Consider the following 25,170-nt stretch of genomic DNA (forward strand, 5'->3'; position numbering starts at 1 on the left):
CACGCAACATCTTATGCATACATCGATGTTAAGTCATTTCATTCCTCGTTACTATGCATCCAGGGGATGTTGGGTGTGCCAAAATTGTCCCTTATTTTCCTTGCTTAAATCGTATGCACCGGCTTCGACTTAAATATGCTCATAACCCCCACTACACCCATGCAAGCAAAAAAAAAACTGATTCACATTTTCATTCACATACACTTTGTCGTCGCTCAGATGCAACATACAAGTAAGAATGGAAATTCTGACTGAGCACTCATTCGCAGACATATATTCACTGTCGACTTCCATCCGTCATAAACATTTCTTTGGGCCCATTTTCGCTGTGTCACGCCATTTACAAAGCGCACACCGTTTTGACGGTCACTTGACAGTCGAAATTCGAATACGCATCAACGAATAGATGTGCGGTTAATGTGACATATATACCACATAATCTTATGCAAAACGACTAACTCATTATAAGGACATTTACACAGAGTGGCTTTTATGTCCCAACATGACAAGCAAAGCGCAGGCATCGCTACAAAATAACACTCCTCGATATCCTGTTCGTTGCGTCTCAAAACGCATGAGATAAAGATGTGATGCTTCTCTTTTCTTCCCCGGTGCTACATTTTGTTTTTGTTGTTGTTGTTTGCTTCCATGTAGGATGCTGTGTTAACAGATATTTATTTTCAGCCATTCTTTTTGTCCGGTTTTAATCTTTTTACCCGCTTCCCATTCTTTTTACGGTCTGTCCACCCACACGGTGGACGGTAAACACGTACAATGCACGTAACCGCTGTGTCAGCAGTGACCAATATGCTGACTGGTCCGATAGTAGGGCCCGCGGGCCAGCTCAGCACCCGATAAACGCTCCCCTCCCCCTCCCCCCCCTCCCCTCGGGGTGGTAGGAACTCGTCGGGAGACAGCCGCGTCCCGGCAGATCAGCTGACGGCTGTCCGAACACTCACTGCACGCACTGTCACAGCTGCGATAGCTGCTGCTCTGTCAGCACTCTTAGCTGCGACAGCTGCTCTCTCCAGCACTCACAGTTGCGGCAGCGGCTCCCTCCAGCACTCACAGCTGTGGCACCTGCTTTCTCCAGCACTCACAGCTGCGGTAGTCATGCTCTCTCCAGCACTCACAGCTGCGGCAGCTGCTCCCTCCAGCACTCACAGCTGCGACAGCCGCTCTCTCCAGCACTCACAGCTACGGCAGCTGCTCTCTCCAGCACTCACAGCTGCGACAGTTGCTCTCCCCAGCACTCACAGCTGCGGCAGCCGCTCCCTCTAGCACTCACAGCTGTGACAGTTGCACTCTCCAGCACTCATAGCTGCGACAGTTGCACTCTCCAGCACTCATAGCTGCGACAGTTGCACTCTCCAGCACTGCTCAGAACTGAGCTGCGGTGGTTTCTCTCCAACCCAGCTCGCAGCTCATCCACAGCTGCTCTGTCCGCCTGACTTCGCAGCTCATTCGCAGCTGCTCTGTCCGCCTGAATTCGCAGCTCATTGCAGCTACCATGTCCATCGTAGCTCGCAGCTCATTCGAAGCTGCTCTGCCCGCCTTGACCCACAGCTCAGCGGCAGCTTTGCCCACCTTAACTCGCAACCCAGCTGCACCGGTAACTGTCCCAGCTGCACCAACAACTGTCCCAGCTTAGAGCCTCTGCAGTTCGTCCCCTCAGCGCAGCTCCAATTGAGAGAGATGTTCGTGCATTCTGCGCAGCTCCTGCAGCTCCTTACAGCTATGGCCGGGCATGGAGCTTGACCGCTTTCTCCTGAAAAGCAGGCGAGGGCAAAGCCGTAATTAATAACGTGCCCGGTGTAGATATTACCACTGGAATAGCTTTTCAGCTGCTTTACCAAATTTACTGTGAGGATTATTCCGCACTTAAGTGCATTTGCATGTCACATGGACAGCCCTAATGCTTCACTTCTATCTATTCATTCTGGAAGTACTGTCGTTTCATAGAAAGATTAAATGGTCAGCCATCGACCGTAGAATGGAAGATATGCTCTCTTTCGAGGGTTTTGGGACTTGCTACTTACCTACGCTGGGGACTGCGGGCGACCGAGTGTTCCGAGGCACCAAATTGGCCCGTCTCAGGTGTGCGAACCGGTGTGAGCACTTTGATCTCAGTCAGACTCTGAAATGGGATGTCGTGCAGTCATAACTTGGGTAGGTATTCTTGTAAATGGTAATGTATTTCTTCTCACTTGTTAACGCGTGAGTTATTGTTTTAATCAAACAACATTCTGAATATTATCACCGGGAATGCATTTGCTGGCTGAGTGCTGATCAATGACGCTGGACTTGAAATACTATCTTTGATGCTGTCAACTCAAACGAGTGCCGAGAATGATTAATACGCTCCACTGGAGCTCCATTCATTGTGCTTCTAATAGTTTCCCGGGGGTGCTAGCGAGCACTCTGCATTTGAGTACATTTATATGAATAAAGCCGCGGTCACCAGAGCTGCGATAATTCGGAAATATGACCCAAGTTTGGTCCCTAGATTCTCTCCAAGTTTCCATCTAATTGGCTCGTAAGGTTCCCGTTAGCATATATATGATGTCGCGCTGTCGCCTCTGTGGCGGTAGTTTGCCCTGACGTAGCTCTGGTTGATCAAAGTCTCCCAGTCGACCTTACTGATGAAACCCTACCGCCTACCGCGCCGCAGACGGCGGGGGTGGAGGATCTATACTCCTCTCCCAGAGCGGGGCGGGAGGGCCGACCGCGACACCGTTACCGTGTGGGAAGACTCACCGGTGGTCGGCGGGCCAGCTCCCGCAGATGAACGTCTCGGAAAAACTCCAGGTGCGGCAGAACGTCCAGGCCCGGCTCGTGGCCGCCGGGGTTGTCGAAAATGAACTCCAGCACAGGTCCCAGCTGGCGAGGGAAGTGGTGTTCCGATAATCAAGTGCGTCGTATGCGTTTGGGTAACCCATACCGACATCAAACGCATTTGATTTACAATCATTTGCATGATATATACCTACATCAATGTACATCAATCACAATAATTGCAATCAACTTAACGATCTTCTGTTACAACTCTGTTCTCAACAATCCTCGCATCCAAATGATGGATTCGCCGGATGTCGATCATGGCCGCAGCTGCATCTAGGCCTTCTCACTCTCACCCTATCCACCACCCTTAGGTCGGCCGTCTCGGTTTGACCAGCTCTGACAGAGTTACAGCGAACCGGGAGACGATCCGACATCGATAAGGCGGTCTGGGGAACGTGTCGACGGGAATTGGAACAGGGAACCGCTTTGCAGTGTTGACGGGCTCCCAACAGTGTTTCTGATTGTGTTAGAGGATCGCGCTTTGATGTTGAGCGCAACAGAAGCTAGTTGTTGACTGGAGCTAGAAAAGGGAGATGCTGGACTGGAAAATTGGAAGAGATTAATCATTTCCAGGAAAGCTTAAGTAAAAAAGCGTTTGGAAAGCTCTAGGAACAGCTAACAGCCACTACTGGATTCAGCCTGAGGGACGAGAATGGCCTTTGTGTGTGAGTGGCAAATGAAGTCAGAAAATGTTTGTTCGTTTCCGCGTTTCCGAGCGCTGAGCTAAGCACAAGCTTCAGTCTTATCGATCGGTAAAAAGAAACAAAGTCGTCACTAAGGAGCTGTGAAAAGGAGCCGTCGTTTGCAACAAGTAACCTCACAGGAAACGAGGCTTATGTTTATTATGTCACACTACTTATCCACAGCTTGAAATCATTTTTGTGCATTTGAATCTGACGTGAAATATCCCATTATCGAAGCGTCAGTCAAACGCAGCTGCTGCGGTTCCGCTACAAGCAATGCGGTACAGTCTACCACTTCAGGTAAAACTACTGCTGCCATCTAGTGACGGAGGTTGAAGCACGCGCGGCAGCCCTCTTCGCTCAGTCGTTAAACGGTGGGGAGTTATCTCACCTGTGAACGTGTCTCGTCGTCGAGCTGTGCCAGGTCGGCGGGGGTGGGCCCGCGCGGCCCCGGCAGTCGTCCGGCCACCATCTCATACATAAGCGATCCGATGCAGAGAACGTCCGAGCCCGGCAGGTTCATACTGCAGTCGGACGGGCTGTACTCCAGCAGCGAAGCCTCCAGGTCGGACAACCTGTTTGAGAATGGATAAATCGGTCTACCGTATTGGGAGATCATTGTGAATCGCAATGCATAGTTGCAGCTTGTAAATCATAGGTACAGTGCATTTTTATTGGTGGCTTTGTTTTGATTTAATCTTTGTTCCTGCAAGCCATTAAAGTTTTATTTCTGACGTTCTTACACTAATATTGTGCGCTGCACGCGGTTTCAAATCGAGTGCGTTGTCGCTCGTCCGTCTGATGAATGAACTATTTCTTTGAAAGGTTTCGGACTATTGGAGCGTGAGATGAATGTTCAAAGAAGACGAGCTCGGGAAAATGGAGCGTGGGGGCCAAACAGGTGTTCCCGTTCAAAATCAGCGCTGATTAATTAGCCAATATATAATAAGTGATGAGAAACGATTCATCGCCAGTGGAGAAACGCCCTCAACTTAGAACAAAAAGCATCCCGCCGTATAATTTTAGCAGCATGGAGAAAATAATATGGTTGATCGCTAGAATTCAATTTCTTGAAGCCAATACACACGCAATTTTATACCTACAGATGATTGCTATCTAAATGAAGGCCAACTTCATCGTTAAGTTGATGCTTGGTGTCTTTTGATAAATCATGTGGAAGATAAGAATGATGTTTTCTATTTTAATAGTGAAAATTTATGTCACATGTTATCCCATTGGGCTCACTAAGTCACTATCCGTCAATGCCTTGCCTTGTACGGTAATTCCACTAACTATTTATATGAGATACCTTAGGTTTGGCGGGTCCGCTAGGCGCTATGACTTACCTGGCCACGCCGTTCTGCACGATGACGTTGCCGGCGTGCAGGTGGCCGAAGGAGAGTGCGATGCCGCTCCGTCTGAGGTGCAGGATGGCCTCGACGAGCTGCAGAGCCAGCCGGCGAACCTGTGAGACGGGCAGACGGAGGCGCTCCGCCGGCGGCCGGTCATACTTCTCACTCCAGTCGCGGTCCCAGGCGCACTGAAACACACGGGAAACCGTACTTGTCGCTCCAATCCCGGTCCCAGACGCACTGAAACAGACGGTAAACCGGAGGACTTTTTGCACCCTAGTCGCGGTCCCTTCATTCCAGTCCCAGTTCCAACCCATGTGCACTGAATTGCTAGACAGTTTGCTCTACTGGTCAGTCCAGTCACGGCCCGAATACTGACTGCTGTCACCGGCGGGACAGCATGTCCCGCCGGTGACTGCTGTCTGGGACATGGCTGCCGTTCCTCACCTTATACAGAATGTCCCTGAGGCTGCCGGAGTGGCTGCAGGGCGTGATGACCACCACGGCCGGGTAGCCCTGCGGCAGGTCCAGCAGGTCCACGTCCAGCACCGGCAGCAGGTACGGGTGCTTCGCGCGCGTCAGACGGTCCCGCAGCGTCTGGGGGGAATTACCATAAACACGCAATAATTGGGTAACACAATCAAATCAATAAGCCTGATCACATCCTCACATGCAAATTTCACAAACACGTAAGGCTTATTTTGCACGGTAGACAGCTTTCTTAATTATGAGCGCCGCAACAAAACACTTCCTGAGCCGATGTCTCACCTTGGCTCGGTCACTCGGTGTCTCACCTTGGCTTGATCGATCTCCCGGGGTCTCAACTAGGCTCAGTGGCTCTGCCAGGGTCTTTCCTAGGCTCATGCCCTCCCATGGGGTCTCGCCTTGGCTCAGTCGCTCTACCAGGATGAGATGTCTTGCCTTGGCTCGTCCTATCACTGGCGGAGTCTCACCCTGACTCGGTCGCTCCATCGGGGTCTCACCCTGACTCGATCGCTACATCGGGGTCTCACCCTGACTCGGTCGCTCCATCGGGGTCTCACCCTGACTCGATCGCTCCATCGGGGTCTCACCCTGACTCGATCGCTCCATCGGGTCTCACCCTGACTCGATCGCTCCGCCGGAGTCTCACCTTGACCCGGTCGCTCTGCTGCAGCAGCGCGGGTCGGTGGGTGACCGATGTGATCGTCAATAGACGCTCCGTCTTCACGAGCTGATCGTGAACCAGAAACCAATGTTTGTTGCTCCTGCAGCCTGCAGTAAACAGCGCACTCAATGAGGCGTCAGATAGGGTGAATGATGCATTTCATTGGGCTTGACGTATCTCAGTGAGCAGCTATAACAGCTGTGAACCTTCTAACGGGAGTGGCACTATATTGAATGTCTTTGGCCGTGAAGATAGCTGGGGTGAATTTCTGTAATGCACTCAGCCTGTGGCGGTTGGAAGTAATTATATTGAAGTGGCCGTGTGCTTCCGCTGGGGCCGGTCTGAATGAGCGGGCGCGGGGGGGGGGGCGGCGGCTTGGGAGTGTCGAGCGTCTGTAAAGAGTAGCAGTTGGTTGGGGAGTGCCTGAGAGTGCTGGGAGTGCCGGGCAGATGTTTAGTGTCAGACGTCTGTAGAGAGTGGCTGGGGTGTGTTAGTCGGCCTTTGAGTGCTGGGAGTGCCGTGCGGTGGATGAGTATCTGACGGGGCAGAGGATTGTCGTCGGGTGTCCTAAGAGTGCCGGGCGCCTGTCTTACCGAGGTCATTGAGCGGCTGGATCAGTCGGTAACGCTCCGACCTGGCCAGGTACTGCTGGCAGAGACTGGCTGCCGCCTGGCTGGCCACGGCCGATCGCTGTTGCTCTGTCATCGGCACGGCGGGGGGCCGGCCGGCCGCGTCACTCGCGTCGGGCGGCCTGTAACGTCAGTTACGTCAGACGGCCAGTCACGTCAGACGTCTGGCAGTTCGTAACGTCAGTCGGTTCAAACAAACCACGCAAGCCTTTTCGAACGGCCTACAACTGCCACATCAGACGGCGTACGTCAGTTATAACGCTAGAACACAAGCGGGTTAATCGTCAATTTTACGGATTGCTATTGATCTGAATTTAACACACTCATCAAGGCCAGTGTCCTGTGGTTTGCTATTACCAAATTAGGTTTCATAACACCAAGTGAATCTGGGATATCTAGCCGTTGTCAGAGGTGTGCTAGCAACTCCAAACCGCGTGCGTGTCTTAGTCTTTGGTGCCCTGGATGGCGGACCTCAATTTCTTCAGCAGTTCTTTCGGCAGGATCAAGAAACTCGTACATTATTCATTGATAATCCCTTGTAATCCCGACATCGAGCGAGCCTCTACCGTTCTACGTGAGATGCGATGTGCCGCTATCGGCCGGGCACAAAGGCTCGGCTTATTTTTCCATCTACCGTGGCGCGGCAGTGGCGCGCTCACTTTGGACGGTGATTGTCGGGCCTAGCAGTGATAACAGTGTAATTTCTGCACGGCCAGCCGGCCTTATCGGCTCCCCGAGGACCGTGTTCCAGATCAGCTCGCGCTGATTGCCGGCACACAGCCGGAGAACGACTGAGGCGCGGCGCTGCCCACACTTAGGTCTTTCGTTGTGGCAGGAAGTATGAGACCTTCATGGTGGGAAACAGTTTATGAAATCCATGGATGAAAATATAAATTGTATACCAGGGTCCATGATGAAACCAGAGGTCACCAGAGGTGAGATGTAGGTAGGTATGTCACGTAATATGTTGTATAGAGGTCTGTGATGAAAACTATTTACTTGTAAGGATCTGGAATAGCTTATTTCGTTGTAAGCTGTCATTCGCTGGTCGCGACCTTTACATTTTATTAGTCTTATTATGAAACGTGGCTTATATCGATTTTTATCCGCATGTCTCTATGGGCTTTTAACAATTTACGTAATACGTTCAAGGTATTCATTTGAGATATAGTCACCGAATACAAATTTGATGGATGCGGTTGATTTCCTACCTTCAACTCTCACCTAATCACTGTGTTCCCTCTGCCGGGCGGACCAACCAGCCTCTCACCGTGATACTCCGCCGCCCGCGGCGATATGTCCCCAGCTGGGGATCCGCGGCAGCGGAGAGCCCGGTGAGCTGGGCAGGCTCGGCTGCAGCTCCGCCAGCTCCTCGAGCGTCGGCAGCGGGGGAGGACGGATCTTCCGCGGCCACTTGTCGTAGTTGATTCGCGGGTCGCGCCGGTTGAAGTGGTCGTGGCCGAGGAGCTCTTTGGCGGCCTCCTCTCGACCGTTCTGTTTGTACAGGTTGAACAGCGTGATCCGCCATTTGGTGCGCGCACTTGTGGCGCTCTCGTCTTCGTCTGGTGACTGGGACATGCTGAAGTTATCTTCTGTGACTTGTCACACTGATAACAGTAGTCACTTACAGCATTCAAGACACCGCTGGTGTTCTTTAGGCGATCTACCGTCCAGCCACTGGATAGTTGGACAGGTGAATGATGGAAAGATAGACGGACTGACGGAAAACACCAATTTCAGGACGCATGTTCTGCTGTGGAACAGCTGAAGAAGACGCGAATGCTGGCCCGCTCGGTTTTGATCCTGAAAAAGCCTTTACGCGTACTTCTGCCGCACTTCCGCCTTTGGTATCGCTACCTCCACTTCTGGTCACTATTTGTCGTCGTCCCACTGTCTCACTATCACTGATTTGTCTGTCACTAGATCCTTTCGCACCTGACGGTAAGACCCCTCTGCGTACCATCTGGGACCGGTACTGGTGCCTGACAGCCCTGCTCGCCTGCCGATCGCATCCCACGCAGATTCTGGTAATGTCATCGACGGAAAAAACGGACCAGGAAGCCCCGACGCGACCGGTAGTGTTCCTGTGGGGCTTCGGCGGCCGAAGGGGCCGTGTGCCACTTCGCTGAACGGACGTTGCCGAAGCCGGCAAACCGAGTCGCTCAGAACGGCACCGGGGTCGCCCACAACAGACGGTTTTTTTGCGTGTGCAGTATTTGAGAATTGTTGAGTTCGCTTCGCTCTGACATCGGGACGTTAAGCAACAGACATTTTGGCCTGTGCAAGATTTGCGAATTGTAGAGTCTGTTCTGGATCTTGTTCTCAGAGAAAAATACTTGGGAAATACATATATCCTCCTATTCGTAACCATGAAGAATCCGCTGTGTTATGTAGAAGCACACATTCAAGATCCCGTTTTGTGTGTCCGTTATAGGTACTCCGTATGATAGTTGCTCTTCCTTTCTGTTGCCCCAGGTCCTCTGAGTCCTCCTCTAGCGAAACATTCATTTTATGAGATTTTTTAATTCATATATTCTGTAATAATTTATTTGATAAGAACACGTTTTTAATACGTTGTGTAACAGTCAATAAAAATGCTACCACGGTTTCTTGTGAAGTCTTTGAACTCGTCCGAAGCGATGAATAATTTTGCCAGGCGATGCGGGAAAACGGAGCGAGGTTTGAATGCTCCAGTGCCACAGTCAACAGAAAAGTTGTGTGTCGGAGCTTTAGAATGATGAAGCCGTCCTGTGACGTCATCACCCCGGAGCGATAATAATGTTGGATGGCCGCGAAGTTCCCCGAGGTGAATTTTACTATTCCGAGTCCCCGTCACACTGAGCGGAGGGGCTGGTAGCGGATGGAGACGGTGTCAGATGTAGATAGACCTCTGAGCTCTGCCGGCTCGCCGAAGGGCAGAAACGGCGCGCCACGCGCGACGAATGGATCGTATACGGCGCCCCGGATTGGAGAGCCGGCTCGTCAGTTTGAAGGGCTCGCTGCGACATCGCCGCGGGCGTGCAGAACGCACCCGGCGCAGCTGCGACACGCCCCAGATGATACCCCCGGGAGCGGCTGCGGGGCCGAGCCGCGCGGGTCGCCTGATCCGACCAAACGGCACGAGTTTGACACACTGCTGACAGTGCAGTGGGCAGGTGGCTGAATCAGCATCGGAAGCGAGCGAAAATAGTCTAGTTGAGGTGGCTTTGCCGATATAGAACATTTTTGAGTGTGTGAATCCAACTGTATCAGTTGCTGTCAGAGCTCGATAATTGGACGCAAATATTTTTAGATGTGTTGTGGCATGGCCGATCATTAGTCAGACTTTGGAGCTAAGTAAGTCGACCCGATATGTTTTCGTTGCTGAACTCATCTAAGTTATATTCTTTTAGCACATAAGCGATTGGTACCTAATCGTAGCTATGTATTTGTGGATGGAAATGTGGAGTTACGAATACTAATATCGCATGTACCCTCGACATCCACCAGCAATATTTGCATATGTGCATCGTAATTCCCGCGCTGGAATTTAATTTACCTCAATTCAACCATTAGCGCTCAGACCTACAATGCCAATTATGCATAGTGTTTCTGAAAAGCTCAGGTATTTCAGCTTCATGCAACCAAATAAATCCCCATTATGCTTATTGTGCCTGAATTGAATGCCGCCTTGCTTGGAGTGGGTACTCTGGTCGAATGGTCTACGGAGCTGGTTTATTCAATCCAAACCGGTAACTACACGATCCTGGACTAAGGTCTGACAACAGAACGATGGCTGCAATTTTATTCTCCGTTGTTGTCAGCAGCTATAGATGCAGTAGGTACCTATGTTTTAACAATGAAAGGAAATGAATATGAAACGATGGATAGCGGTATTGACGTAGGCCATTTTTTATGGTCCTAACTCTGTTTTATCCGTTGTCCATTGTCTTCCTGCTTTCAAAATCGCAAGCTTTCATAGGTGGCGGAACAGGGGGGGGGGGGCACCGTGCCCCCTTTGATTTTGCTATTTTAACATTAGCCCTATGGGCGTTGCATGGAAAGAGTGGGACCAAAAGTCGGCAGTGCCCCCCTCCCCCCACCCCACCCCTTAATTGAAGGTATTCCGCCGCTACTGTTCTTTATGGCGGCATCAAGTGAAGTCACGGCTAGGCCGATATCCATCTCAACACAGCAGCTCCCTTCGTCCATATATTCCAGTTAAACGCTTAACATTTCATTATCTTTTATCAAGCATTCCAAAGCATCCATTACTTAGTCGTGATATGCCGATGGCTCTTCCATTTAAATACAACGATCTAATGAAGAACGAAGTCAGCATTGATATCCAAAGAGATGAGTCACTTCTGACCCGGAAATTTAATTCCATCACCGCGAGTCCGTCTTTGTCGACCGTCTTATGGATTTCGTCATATTCACACACGGCGTGATCCGATAAGGTGAAGGTCGGCGGGGAATCTATAGATTACAGTGCCGGTCGGGGCCCGAAGCCCGCCGCTGGGCCGCCGGGAACGGCAGGAGACGGGAGGCTCGACAGCACGTGCTTCCGTTGGCGGCTGGCCAGGCGCGGTCAGCCGGCCGGCCGGTCGGTCAGACCGAGAGACAGGGGGCCGACGATCGGTCAGCGGTCCACGCGTGTGACTGACGCATCCTCAGACTGGAGATGGGCGCTAGTCGGATGGCCCCGATCACCGTGGCTGGCAGAGATATAGACCCAATCGAGTGCCCCGTATGACCCACCCGGGGCCCTCGCTACGGGAGGCTGCCAGAGTTTTTAGGAGATGTTTTTTCTTCGGTAGGGTCTGGGCTGGATATAAGAGAGCGTAATGAACCGTGCGGTGGACACCATTATGGTAATGAAGTACTTAGCAATCCGTAATTATCATAGTAAATGGACGCAGCTCGATTATCGATATCTACGCGTCTAAAGTCCCATACGTAGCTTTGCTTCCCCCCCCCCCCCCCCTAAAAAAAAATGTTCAATATTGTGTGGATTTCTCTATTCACAAGCGCATCCATGAGTTCCGGGTTTACCCCGCCGGTTTATCGGGACGATTGCGTCACCTGACGACGGCCGCCGACCGGTGCTGGTCTGGGGGATTCCCGGATGAAAAGTCAAAACGTTAAAAGTAAACGGATAAAAAGTCAAAGGACATTAAGTCAACAGACAGAAAGTCAACATCGCAAGAAGTCAAAGGACAAAATGTCAAATGAACAAAAAGTCAACCTGCAAAAAAGTCAACACGCCAGAAGTCAACAAGCTAAAAGTCAACACGCAAGAAGTCAAAAGACATAATGTCAAAGAGACAAAAAGCCGACATGTCAAAAAGTCAACGCGCTAAAAGTCAACACGCTAAAAGTCAACACGCATAAAGTCAACACGCAAAAAGTCAAGACGCTAAAAGTCAACACGCCTAAAAGTCAACACGCTAAAAGTCAACACGCTAAAAGTCAACACGCGAAAGGTCAGCATGCTAAAAGTCAACACGCTAAAAGTCAACATGCTTAAAAGTCAACACGCTAAAAGTCAACACACAAAAAGTCAACAAGCAAATAGTTTATAGGTGCGCGAAAAGTTGATGCGCAAAATGCAGTCAACAGCAAAAAGTAGTCTTCAACAGCAGTCGTTAACTAAGTCGGTACAAGTACGCCGCAGCCCGCGTCTCCGGTCGGCGACTGACCCGCGCCGGGCCACCTGATCCCCGGCCGCCGCCCGCTGCTGGGCGCCGGCTGCACCGCATAGAGAGTCTCGGCGCGTCCCCGTGCGTGCCCCGACACTACCGATAAGAACGCTCCTACCTATTTTTACTTTGCTTTAAAAAGTATATTGGGAATGTGAACTTATCTATATAAAGTTGGCGTACTGTGCCTGCTGGTGGCGGGGGGGGGGGGCAGTTCCGATAAGGAGACGTAGGGCGGAGGCGAAGATGAAGGAGAGGGACAGTAACTGGTGGCCACAATGCGCTATACTTGTCACCTCTCTTTGGACGTCACAGCTCCGAGGTTCTAAAAAATTGTGTTTTTAGCAATCGCATCTCGATAACTTAATTGACCTATACATTTCGATGAAAATTGGTCACCTTAATTGTATGCAGTCCGTGAATATTAACAGGTTGTTGTCTGTTGATGCTGATATGAGCGTTCCTTTCAAGGCAGGACAATCCGACAATCACACCATTGCCTCTCGTTCCAACTTCCACCTATTTAAAAGAAATTTGTTTTGTTTTGTTGGGTTAGGCCCTTTCGGTCCAATTAGACCATTTCAGAGCCGGAAGGATGATAGGAATTAGGGGGAGACATTGGTCTGGGCAGGCATCCTAGTGAGTCACCGGGGCTGAGCCCATCCCGAAGGACAGGCCGATCAGCCCCAAGGTACTCACTGCACCCGGCTACGGGGTGCGCTCCCTCGGGAGCAGCGGTGCCGCTCCAGCAGCCCGCATGAGATAAAGTTGCCTGTCCAGCCCGGAGGGGGTTGCGGCGTGGAGGAGAAGGATTTCCGTATCCTGAGGATAGAAGCATGGAACGGTGATTTAAAAGAAACGACGCGCTTTACTATTGTACCAATTGTACCATACAATACGCTTGAACTATAATAAAAGTGTGAAATCGCTAATAGAACCCGTGACGGAATCAATTGATGAGAAACGTCTCCCTACACAATATAGGAAATTTGAACAAGCGAAACTTTTCGTATCGATAACATTCCGGGCTACTATATTTGTTGAAATAATTCCAGTAAACTGCGCCTGGGACAGTCAGTTGTCTCGAAGGATCATGTAACGCTGCCTCATGACAACCTTACGATGCGAGCGAGCTCCCACCTAGCACGTGTCAACGGATGTGTGTCAGATTTCAGCCAAGCATGCCCGTGTGACCAGCTGAGTCGCGGTTGCGGGCCATGGGAATCCCCATCAGTCGTGCAATGGAGGCAGTCTCGCTTCAATGTCCAATGATGCAGGTTATATTGTGCAGCATCCTGCTTAATTGTGTACAGCTGTTTGTAAATGTTATCTCATGTATGTAATGACTGATGATCCAGGTGTCATTGACTTTGTCTCTTTGACTTGTCCTTTTGAGTTTTTGGATTTTGGCTTTTTGTCCTTTGGATTTTTTCGTAATTTACTTTATGTTCTGTTGACTTTTCGTCTTTTGACCTTTGTCCTCTTCACTTTTTGTCCTTTTGACTTTTTGCCTCTTTGATTTTTTGTCCTTTTGACTTTTTGGACTTTGACTATATGTCTTTTTGACTTTTTGAACTTTTGACTTTTTATTTTGACTTCATGCCCGGTTGACTTGTTGTTTTTTGACTTTTTGTCCTTTTGACTTTCTGTCCTTTTGGTTTTTTGGATTTTGACTTTATGTCCTGTTCACTTTTTGTCTTTCGACTTTTGTTCTTTTTACTTTTTGGCAATTTGACTTTTTGCCGTTTTTACTTTTTGTCTTTTGACCTTATGTCCATTTGACTTTTTGTCTTTTGACTTCTATGCTAGTTGGCTTTTTGTTCATTGACTTTTTGGCAATTTCACTTTTTATCTTTTGACGTTTTATCCTTTTTGACTTTTTGACTTTTGACTTTCCTCTTTGTTGACCTTCTACCTGTTGACTTTTAAGATTTTTGACTTCGTGCTTTTGACGTAATGTCTGTTGACTAATCATCCTTTTACCTTTTATCATTTGACTTTTTGTCCGGAACCCGGTCTGGGGAGGTCGCGCCGGCCGGGCTCGGTGCGGTGCGGGTCTACTCTCACCATGTGGTGACCAGCGGGCTGCTGCGGGGTCGGATCTGCGTCGGCCCGTCGCCGGTCAGGGAGAGACTGTCGATCTCGTTGGGCAGGGCGCTGGGCCGCCGGCCGCAGCGTGTCAGCTTTCGGGGTGTGCTCGCCTGGGGCTCCGGACTGCGGAACAGGTCCCGGGCAGTGGTCCTGCGCACACACACACAAACGGCGGGCTGTGATAAGCTGGGAACAGGTTATCACAAAGTTCATATGACAGCCTGCGGGACCGGCTTGCTATGCACGGTGATATGCCGGTCAAGTGGGGTGCGTCTCTTATTCTGTGGTAAACACTTAACATGTCGGCAAGAGAAAATGTTCCTATCGAGTTACATTCAGCGCGTCTTTGATTGCGAGAAGACTTTAACAGCTGCTCATAAGTTTTCTGGCTTATTGCAATTCCTTGGCAGCTGTTGGATAGGTACGCGTCAAATTAATTTCTCCTGATGTTGCTGACAGCTGATTTCATTACTCGTGGGCATTGATGCCATGTGACGGTAGGCTATTGACGCTTTTGACTTATTGAAATCGATAATCTTGGGAACTGAATACCTAGACAATGTAACATGAATAGCTTTGCGATGGGAACTTAAATCGATGCAATATAGGCGCTTATTTAGGTTGCCCTATAGTACACACTTGAACAGTCTTCTCAATAATGCTTTGTCCATGCTCGCACTAATGATCCTCATTTCGTAATGTGGTGTATTCAGCTGAATATTCAGTATACAGCGAGTTACTGAGACCACTACTGAAGGCAAAGCCTTTGATGATAATTCCCGAAGTCAAACGAACCGAATAATCCTCGGGGACGATCGCGCAGCATGCTGTCATAACATGCTGCTATAATTGAATAAAATGATTGCAATGCTTTCGAATTTTAGTGCGGTATAGGAAGAACATATGTACATGTAGTCACCCAAGCGATTAGGTGCTGAACGGTGACAGTTTCGGTATAATAAAGGGGAACTCATGACAAAGACAGCTCTATGAGGCCATGGGTCATCGTGCCTGGGGACATCTGATGTCATTAGTTTAGTGACGATCGGTGCACCGTGACATCGCCAGCTGCTGACATCCAGCTGCTGCTGCTCGCGGAGGGCGCGGTCCCGCGCCGCCCGACTCGAGTACAGGTCGTGACCGGTCAGCTGGGCCTCCTGACGCTGCCGGGACTCCTTTACCGCTCGGTAGATGTTGAACATGTCTGCCGAATGATGGAGGGAGACATCTCGTCAGAGGGTCCCTCCCGGTAGATGTTGAACATGTCTGCCAATCGCGCTGGGAGGCGTCAGGCGGTCGGATGGATTGTGAAATGTGTAGGAGTAGCGTAGCTGCTGTTATAAGGATATTGACATTTAATTGAAGTGTTTTAAGCCCTCTCTTTAGAAACCCAGCTTACAAACACAGGGGATTACGTGTCCAGTGTTAAACTGGACCACTGGCCTTCATTGATCAGCCCCAAGTTTGGTCGTTTGAACTGAGGTTGTGTCGAGTTGTGCCGACATAACCGCGAGTATTTCTAGCCGTCATGTGTTATCGGCTGCTTTCGAGCGAGCGCTTGGTCAACACCTTTTATCTAAACTTTGTTTTTAAGCGTTACTTTTTATCCTGTGTTTTTATGAAATGGTTCACTGTGCCTGGGATACACGTTGCGTTGGAGTATAATGACTAAGAAGGCTAAAAACTTCTTTTATCGCTGACGTTTATACTCTTTCGATTTCGTAATAGGTTAACGGTTCATTTATTTTATGAATGCGAACTTTTAGAACTTATTATGGAAGGTTGAAATAACACCTTACCTAAACCGTATAAATGAACATTTTTACAAGCGTAACATAATCGCTCGGATCTAATGAATTATTAAATTACGAGAGGAACGTTTAAGTGCTGACGGTGCCTATATGCATTCTGGTAACAGCCAACAGGTAATGTTGCTAAATAGTCGTCGACATCACTTTAAACTCAATAAAAAACTTGTAACAACTCAATGCAATATGTTTTGACATTTACGTTCAAATGTGCAATTTTGTCTCAGTCGATGCACCTACAAAGAGGACAGGATCAAATGTAGATGCCTATATAGTGGAAGGTGTCCAATACCTAAGTATAGTCATGATGTTTTAAGTGGACAGCGCTCTCCATTCGTAACCTCTGAAGCGCCTTTCCAAAATCATCGTCCATAAATCATCACCCATTCTAATCTCACCTTTGGGCTACGTCCGTCTGGAGCTGATGATAATCCTCCTCAATATATGGCCCACTCCTCCGCCGCCGCAGCCCCCTGCACCGCCGACCGTCGGCCCACTAACGTCTCCCTCCCGGGCCGCAGGGCCCTGTTGCAGCCCGCGTCGGTCTCGACGGACTCCGGCGCCGTCGACGCGTCGGTCGTCGACAGCGATGAGCGCCGCCTGTCGACGCTGCAGGATGATCGCGCCGCGCGCCGCCGGGCCCAGCTGCTCCCGCGGCGCAGAGAGTGAGACACGAGGGTGCTTGTGGGGCGGGCGAGGTGTGGGACATGGCCTGGGTCAGAGAGCAAGGGCAAGGGAGGTCGCGGCAGGGGGTAGCATCGTTCAGCATCGTTCCTAGCGTCCATTTGGACTGCTGTTTTTATCTGCGGATTCAAATTATAGTAAATTCAATTATTCATGGCAGAACAAATATGGCACAATTTCATAGCTTGTCTGAGTCTGGCGACGTGAATGGTAGTTCATATAAGTTATTTTAATCAGTTTTCTCACATCTCGCGAGAAGGCTACCCAAAGTGCTCGCTTGGAAAATAAGATTCTCATTTGATTAGTCTATTATCGATAACGCTCCACCCGGGCGAAGAGGGTCTGTCATCGCCAAAATCTGGCCGTAATGACCGACGTTCAGAGCTCAGAGAGAACTGTTTTGGCAGCAGGGACTACGTTTGATTGGAATCTTAGCGAGAAGTTTGGAGTAATTTTAAATAAGAGTTGAACTATAAGAAAAGAGAACTTAAACTGATCAGCAAAGGTCAAATGAGGTGCTGGAAATTGTGTGCGCGTTCCGGAAAAGGAAAGTGATTGCTACAGTCCGCGACCAGGATGTCTCTAAGTAAGAAAGATATTCAAACGGCACTAAAAATACGGTTAGAGACTCTACCGTCTAACAGCATATCTGTAAGACGCGCTAAGCGCACCCTGTAACCCGAAGCCCGGTGATCGTCTGTGGGTGCCGGTCGATCATCAGCTCAGGGGCGCATCCATTCGCTCTTGGCGTCCGTCGGCGCGGTCTATCGGCCATGACTCGCACAATTGCACCGCTCGTTACAGCCATTTCCCGTGGCCACTGCGGAAATGAGGGCAGCGCCGGCCTCATTAGCCTCCCATCTGACCCTCCCTTGGTTGGGATTAAAGCCCCGGCGGAGAGGAGTTTGATAGTCGGCCCGTCGGGCCGCCACGGCCAGCTCGTCTGGAGCCCACATTTAGTGATACTCGGGCAGCTCAGCGCGCCCCGTATCGTGGGCTATCTCCGGGCGGCAATGTGACGCCGCATTGGCCGACGGGTACAGATCGTGCTACAACGCCCCCAACATACCAACAGCTGCTGAGTCTCGGAAGTCCGAATTGGTGGTGTGGGTCTCATCGGTGCAAATGGCTTATTGTAATAGCTTCGTTCGTGGTTGTTTTGTGTCCGATGGCTATATATATACAGGCCCGCCGTACGGTGGAGCGTCGCGGCACCAGTGACGTACCCAAGGGGGGGGGCCACGGGGGCCAAGGCCCCCCCCCCCTGAGCGCCGAAGGCGCTCAGGGGGCCCCTCAGGCCCCAGGACATTTTTTTTAAACACTGGATAAAACGTCTTTTACTCGGGAGAAAAATTGATATTGAAGTTTCATTTATGTGCCCTGGGTACCCGAGGGGCCCCTGCAGTCATCCAAGGGCCCCCATTTTCCTGGGCCCCTGGTCGCCTAGGGGGCCTCTGGTAGCCGGGGGCCTGGTCTCATGGGCGCCCCTGATAGCCTGTGGCCCCTAGTCGCCTAGGGGGCCCTGGTCGCATGAGTGGCTTCTGGTCGCATGAGGCCCCTGATCGACTGGGGGCCCCTAGTTGCCTAGGGGGCCCTGATAGCCCGGGGCCTGGTCGTATGGGCCCCTGATAGTCTGTGGCCCCTAGTCGCCTAGGGGGCCCTAGTCGCATGGGGGGGCCTCTGGTTGCATGATATTGAGGCCCCTGATCGCCTGGGGGTACCTACTCGCCCAGGGGGCCCCTGGTAGCCGGGGGGCCTGGTCGCATGGGGGCCCCTGGTTGCCTGGGGCCCCCGGTCGCCCCTAGTCGCCTGGTTGACCCTGGTCGCCTTGGGCCCCTGGTAGCATGGGATCCCCTGGTCGCCTGGGGGCCTCTGATCGCCTGAGGGCCGCTGGTCACCTAGAGGGCCCCTGTGGCCATTCTTATAAAGAAAAGAACGGAGGGACGCTCCGTCATTTCTGAGATTAGACGGAATTTGGTTATCATAAAAGGACGAAGACGAAAGACGGAACCCGTTAAATGAACGAAGCCAGATTGACGCTACCCCCACCCAAAAGGACGCGTTTCCGTATCATAAAGAGACAAAGACGCCTCTGGTGACGTAAGACTTTGCGTTGTTCGTGAAAAATAACGCATCAGAAATAGCGCTGCTCTTCAGCAGCGCTTTTTTACGGCATTGATACGATATTTAGCTAGTTGCGAGAGCAACTTGTGCGAAATGTGTTTCAGGATGCGTGCTAATCGATATGTGAACTGTATGACATTGGTCGGGAGTTATTTCACACGAAAATTAGTCAATTTCACATGCAGACCAAGTGCCTATAGACCGCCACCTTATCGTTCTGCAGCTATCGTTGTTTATCGGGCATACACATTAACAGGCAGGATTGGACACCTTGAGATGCAATATCCAGTAAGTGGTAGGTGTTTACTGTTTGCAACTGCCTCCCAGTAGCTCCACCCTCACCTGGCCTGTGTCCTGTGTCCTCTGGCGCCTCGACTGGTATCACGGTTGGAGGTCTGAGTCACGTGGCACTACAACTTCTCGTTAGCACTTAAAGTTCTTGTTTGCACGCAGAGAAATTCGTATACACTCCACCACGCTCAAGCGCTCTCGCTGGACTGTCCTCGCTGTCCCCACACAGAGAAGATCCACAGGCCATTTCTTCCCCCGCTCCCCCTCCCCCCCTCTTTAGCGTCAGTTCGTCAAAACAACACCTGCGCCCCCCGTCTCTCTATCTCTCTACCTACTCCTTCCCTCTCTCCCTCCCTTTCATCCCGAGCCGCCGCGCGCGTTCGCCGCGCGCCGCGTCGTCCCCTTGAGCGAAAGATGCCTTATCAGTATCCCCTCCTCTTTTATCTCTACCGCTTGTCCCGAGCCGCCACGCTAACTCAGGGTGTCTGCGTTGTTCCCTTACCGCTTATTAGACATCCTATCACTAAGTAAGACATAGGCATTACCACATTTATACGCAAAAACAATCTTTGGTGGGTTTCAGCCTAGCAGGAAAGACTACAACATATTACATACTTCGCCTATCTATATTATCCTTGATCGTAGCCAAGGCCTCTGGCCAAGGCTATGTATCGTAGCAGACAACAGTCCCCGGTCCCATAAAAATTCAAATGTGATCCCAAATAATTGCAGGTTCTCATTTTATAATACCCATATAGCGATCACACAGTATTTTCTTAGTCTTTTTGCATTCTTTGTGACGAAATTTATAAGAAAATATTGCAGGAAATAATTCCTGTTTCATTTACTAAAGCTCTTGATCATTTAGACGAAAAACGCATCCTAGCAAAACAACGAAGGGGGAGGGGTAGAGGGACGGAACCTTTATGATAACCAAAAAGGACGGAATCGTTTAATTCATTGAGTTCTTTTTTTCCTTCCGTCCCTCCGTCCTTTTTCTTTATAAGAATGGCCTCTGGTCGCCTGGGGGCCCCTGGTAGCCGGGGGCCTGGTCGCATGGGGCCCCCTGGTCGCATGGGGCCCCCTGGTCGCCTGGGGGCCCCTGATCGCTTTGAGGACCTGATCGCATTGGCCCTTGGTCGCCTGGAGGGCCCTGGTCGCCTGGGGCAGTGGGGCCCCTAGTCATCTGGAGGACCTGGTCGCCTGGGAACCCCTGGTCGACTGGGGGCCCCTGGTCGTCTGAAAGTACGCTTATCACCTGATTGATCCCAAATCATCTGAGTGGCTACTGGCTACTGGATATAAGTAGTGACTGGAGTAGGCACTCATCTGAAGGAGCCAATATCTTTCACGGTGCCGGAGATATCACAGAAAAACAAAAAGGCTAAACTAAATACCCCCAACCTTGGCCCCAAATGCGTCATTGGCTAACACAGGGATGTGGGTCGATTTGCAATCGCATTTCCTCCTAAGTCCTATTCCTCCAATTAATACAGAGTGTCCCAGAATTACCCAAACATTTATTTTCTGGCTAAAAGTACAATTGCGCTCGATTCCTAGTGAAACATATAATAGCCGCGTTTACATAGGGCTAGTTGCCAGATAGTGGAATTCCGATAACGAGACATTTATTCCCCACTATTATCCCTAGAACGCCTAGGGGGGGGGTTGTATCAACCCCCCCCCCCTGAGGTTTTTCGAAAATAGTGCAAAAACGGCGGCGCGCAGCGCTGCCAAATTTTGGGTACCTTATGGGGCAAACCTTGCGCATCTTTTGATAAAAAAAATTTGACCGGGTCATGTCAGGTCACGGAGTTATGACGTCACAAAGGGAACAGCCTCCGGCCGGATTTTCACAAACTGAGTGCCAACGCCCGAGGTTTCCTGCCGGTGGTACGGACATCGGTTGATGGATCGTGATGAAACTTCCCATGCATGTTGGGGCAAGTATTGGCTATCATATGGTATAAGAAACTTGACCGGGTCAGGTCAGGTCACGGAGCTATGACGTCACAAGAGGAACAGCGTCCGGTACTATTTTTGAAAAGCGCCCGAACCACTATTTTGCTAATTCTTGTCACCTCAATGGGAATATGCAGCAATATTAGCTTCTATAAGGAGCAAATGGACATCCCAAATCCAAAAATACAATCAGATTTCAAAAATTTAAATTTTGATTTTTCGAATTTCTGCCGCCGACTGTGACCTTGCCGACTTCCGGCGCTCCCAACGCGCCATTTTTAGAGCTAGGGAAACGAAATACATACCAAACGATAGAGAATTGATCAAGGAACACGATAGTGAAGGTTTCAAGTCGATATCTCCCACCGTTTTGCCGCAATCGCCACGAAAAATTTGAAAAAGTCTATTTTTCCGAAAATTTGACCTTTGACCGGTCAAAAGTAGGTCAAATGTTGACCTAGGACCAAAAAATATACCACCATTCGCGAGATCTCGTTGAGAGCAATCCGTTGGTTTTTTCCGCTAAGCTCTACGACCTTCCGTTTCGAAACGCCAGGGGGGGGGTCGTAACAACCCCCCCCCTGGTCGTTCGTGTTATGAGAAATGGCCTGGTCGTGCGAGGGTTATATTATATACCTACATATCCGGAATTGGAGGATGTTCAGTAATTGAGGCGCTCGCTCATAAAATGCCGTGCGTTTCATGCACACTCCCCAAGCAAAAATATTTTTACTTTCCAATTTTCCACATTTTCTCAAGGCTTAGACCGTTACAGAGACCGTTTTAATTGACTTTGATGAAGTTGAACGCGAGAAATCACAACCAAATGCTACATTAGGTTGTAAAGAACTGAATTGCGTTTTCCCACACACGTGGCGTTTTCTCACCTACGTCTGCAGGAGAGACCGGACCCACTATGCCCCCCCCCCCCCCCCACCATCGAAAGGTTCTTCATGACTCCCGGGGGCCCCCGGGGAACCTGGGGGGGCCCTATACACTGTGGGGGGCCCCTTCGAAAGCAGGTGGCCCCCTCCTGGGCGAAATCCTGGGTACGTGCCTGCGCGGCACAGCATACCAACGCAGTGAATATGCTGAAATAATGCGCCACCGGCCGCATTAGGCAGTAGCATTTCTTACGGCGTCCGCACTCCGCGTCCGCGCTCATAAGTTGGATGCAACTTCATTCCCGTAACCCCTCACGATGGAGATTTCCAGGAAGCTGGCGAGTCGACCGACTGTAGCACTAATTTTCCGCTTTTCTTAACTACTTACGTAAACTTTAGGCCGTACAAACTTTTAGCTGTTTCCTTTAGAAATATTTCTGTGCGCATCAAACAGCCATGATCTATCTGGTGTACCTACCTAATAACTAATAATAATTTTTTCCATAAAACGTTATTTTATGTAGACAGAGACACGCATTGCCGTTTCCTCGAATGCGTATACTGATCTACTCGTATAGCCATAGTAACCACCATGCAATGAGTCGTGCCTCAGACAGACCCTCCATGGAGCGAGGTACATTTACCGGGACCGAAAGAGAGGAAACGAAACGCTGGACTTGGGAACGGTTCAGAGAAGACAGGTGGACAGGATAAGGGAACATAATACATTAATAGGATGTTGGAAGAGAAGTAGAAACGGAGCGGGAATGGGAGACTCATCAATGGCGGCGGAACACCTTCAATTAAGGGGGGGGGGGGGGCACCGCCGACTTTTGGTCCCATTCCTTCCGTGCAACGCCAATAGGGCTAATGTTAAAATGTCAAAGTCAAAGGGGGGGCACGGTGCCCCGATGCCCCCCCCCCCCGTTCCGCCGCCTATGAGACTCATGGTGCGAAAGCGAGTTACGGATAGCTGCATTTGGGGACAGGGAACGAGATATGGGAACAGGAGTTGGGAAATGTTGGAAAGGATGGTGTATGATATCTGACTGTGAACATCAAACATGAAGAAACGTGATGGACTTCGGGTAAGGGCTAGTGGAAACATTTTACTTCAGAGAAAGTTCGTTTTAATATCGACTTTCGCTCAAGACTCGTCATTCGGTTGGAAGTTGAGGTAGCGTTCCGCAAAGCAAGCAAGAAAACCGTTTCTCTGACAGACTTTATCCCAAGTTTTACTACAAAAACAAGTGGTCGAGGACCTGTACCGCTTTTCAAAATGATTTAGGATTTATTGGCTCACGAGCTTGCGCCTTGCCTGGCTACCTGTGTTCACAGAGTCGGCCTGTCTCGGTAACGACTAACGGGAGTGGACAAGTTCCGCCAATGCCAATTAAATAAGGGTGTCCCAGAAGTCTTGAAGCTTTTTTATTTTTGTCGTGTGACCTTGCTATGCCACCGATTAAGGCAAATGACGCCTCAAACGAAAGAGAATGAACTGAAATTTTGTATTTTCATGCGTAGAGCACCACTTAAGTCAGGTGGCCCCCGTTGTGAGTCGCACAAGATTGAGCACGAGAGATCACGTTCTTCGCTGCCGCCAAGATCTCCCGGTTTGCGAAACACCGGTGTCGCCATGCCCGTTTCTGGTCAGCTTCAGAGCCCTATTTCATGAAGCGAGCCAGGAAACAGAGTGTTGGAGCTCCGAAAAAACATTAGCAACATAATGATTTACTGATCAGAAAGTCTCCTGACATGTTTGCACGCATCCATTACGGAAATAGGCTCAGCTGCTTGAGCACGCTAAGCAACAGCCCGTTGTAATCCTTTGATTCGTCGCATTATTATGGGGCTAAAACAAATATCAACCCGTCGCAAATATATGTCGCTAATATTATGTCGCTCGCTTCAGGGAATAAGACTCTGAAGCTGACAAGAAACGGGCATGGCGACACCGGTGTTTCGCAAACCGGGAGATCTTGGCGGCAGCGAAGAACGTGATCTCTCGTGCTCAATCTTGTGCGACTCACAACGGGGGCCACCTGACTAAAGTGGTGCTCTACGCATGAAAATACAAAATTTCAGTTCTTTCTCTTTCGTTTGAGGCATGATTCGCCTTAATCGGTGGCATAGCAAGGTCACACGACAAAAATAAAAAAGCTTCAAGACTTCTAGGACACCCTGTACCTATGGTCTATGGAGATCGCGATTCGCGACTCACCGTCGCCACAGGAAGTCCGTATCCGCCTGTCACCTCAAACCGGAAACGATGCATAATCATTAATCAACCATCTGACCCAGGCAATTGTAAATGGAACTCTGTTCAGAAGTCGGGATATCACGATTAAAGCCCGCTGACCCCTAAGGTGTAGTGCCGCTCCTAATGCAAATCACCGACAGCCATGGACAGATCCTAATACCTACACATATCCCATGACTGCCGTCCCGCTGCCCGTTTGACCCGTATCCATTATTCAGCTACCGGAAATTACAATAAGGATGTCATGTAGGCGATATAAATGTGATGTTTTATGTGTTCTTATATCATTTTTTTGTGTGTGTGTGTTACCTTTCGATCGTGTGGCTGGCTGTAACACATCACTCCGCAGAGGGCGCTGACCCACGTAATTCTAAGGCGATTTTCCTCCTTCCCCGAGGCATCAGCTTATGTGATCACGGGGACCAAACATAGTTTCCTAAGATAAGTTGCAGTTCACATGTCGACCTTTATGCACGCTCCTTAGGTTTACCGGACCGAACGGAGCAGCGCTAGGTTGCCTTCTTTCTTATACTGGCTTCGTGTCAGCGTCAGTATGCGTTCGGCCATGGCAGCGGCAGTGCTCTCAACACCTCTGAGGGGATTCCGAAGGCTAGTTCGTGTTTTGTAAAAAGAGTTCAATTGCTTGATCGTCCTCACTCCCCTGATTCCCTCTCTATCTCGTCGCTGTCACGCCACCAGGCGCCTGATACGTCCGCTTCTACAAAAATGTCGC

General features: G+C 50.1%; 1 protein-coding gene and 1 long non-coding RNA gene across 2 annotated transcripts; both read right to left on the reverse strand.

Annotated features, from left to right (window-relative positions):
- Positions 1-902: 902 nt before the first annotated feature.
- LOC122390738 (slowpoke-binding protein-like) lies at positions 903-15,487 on the reverse strand. Its single transcript, XM_043383963.1, has 10 exons — positions 15,436-15,487; positions 14,401-14,574; positions 6,617-6,774; positions 6,009-6,130; positions 5,324-5,473; positions 4,871-5,064; positions 3,916-4,099; positions 2,758-2,880; positions 2,040-2,137; positions 903-1,768 (listed from the first exon to the last, which is right to left on the reverse strand). The coding sequence occupies exons 1-10, from the start codon at positions 15,453-15,455 to the stop codon at positions 1,672-1,674; spliced, it is 1,320 nt and encodes a 439-aa protein (XP_043239898.1). The 5' UTR covers positions 15,456-15,487; the 3' UTR covers positions 903-1,671.
- Positions 15,488-15,506: 19 nt separating this feature from the next.
- On the reverse strand, positions 15,507-19,416 carry LOC122390742. Its single transcript, XR_006258215.1, has 3 exons — positions 19,383-19,416; positions 16,631-16,877; positions 15,507-15,628 (listed from the first exon to the last, which is right to left on the reverse strand). It is a non-coding gene; the product is annotated as an uncharacterized LOC122390742 (long non-coding RNA).
- Positions 19,417-25,170: the final 5,754 nt, after the last annotated feature.

The sequence above is a fragment of the Amphibalanus amphitrite genome, unplaced genomic scaffold (assembly GCF_019059575.1).
Source record: "Amphibalanus amphitrite isolate SeventyFive unplaced genomic scaffold, NRLGWU_Aamphi_draft 000407F_arrow, whole genome shotgun sequence".
Classification (NCBI taxonomy): Eukaryota; Metazoa; Arthropoda; class Thecostraca; order Balanomorpha; family Balanidae; genus Amphibalanus; species Amphibalanus amphitrite.

What these genes read in the sequence shown, in the direction of transcription:
- LOC122390738 (XM_043383963.1), bottom strand. Translation starts at nt 15,455, where the DNA reads ATGACATCAGATGTCCCCAG. An exon ending in AGCCCGCTGGTCACCACATG is followed by an intron (nt 6,775 to 14,400) that starts GTGAGAGTAGAC and finishes CTGACGTTACAG; the next exon opens with GCCGCCCGACGCGAGTGACG. An exon ending in CCAGCCGCTCAATGACCTCG is followed by an intron (nt 6,131 to 6,616) that starts GTAAGACAGGCG and finishes TGTTTACTGCAG; the next exon opens with GCTGCAGGAGCAACAAACAT.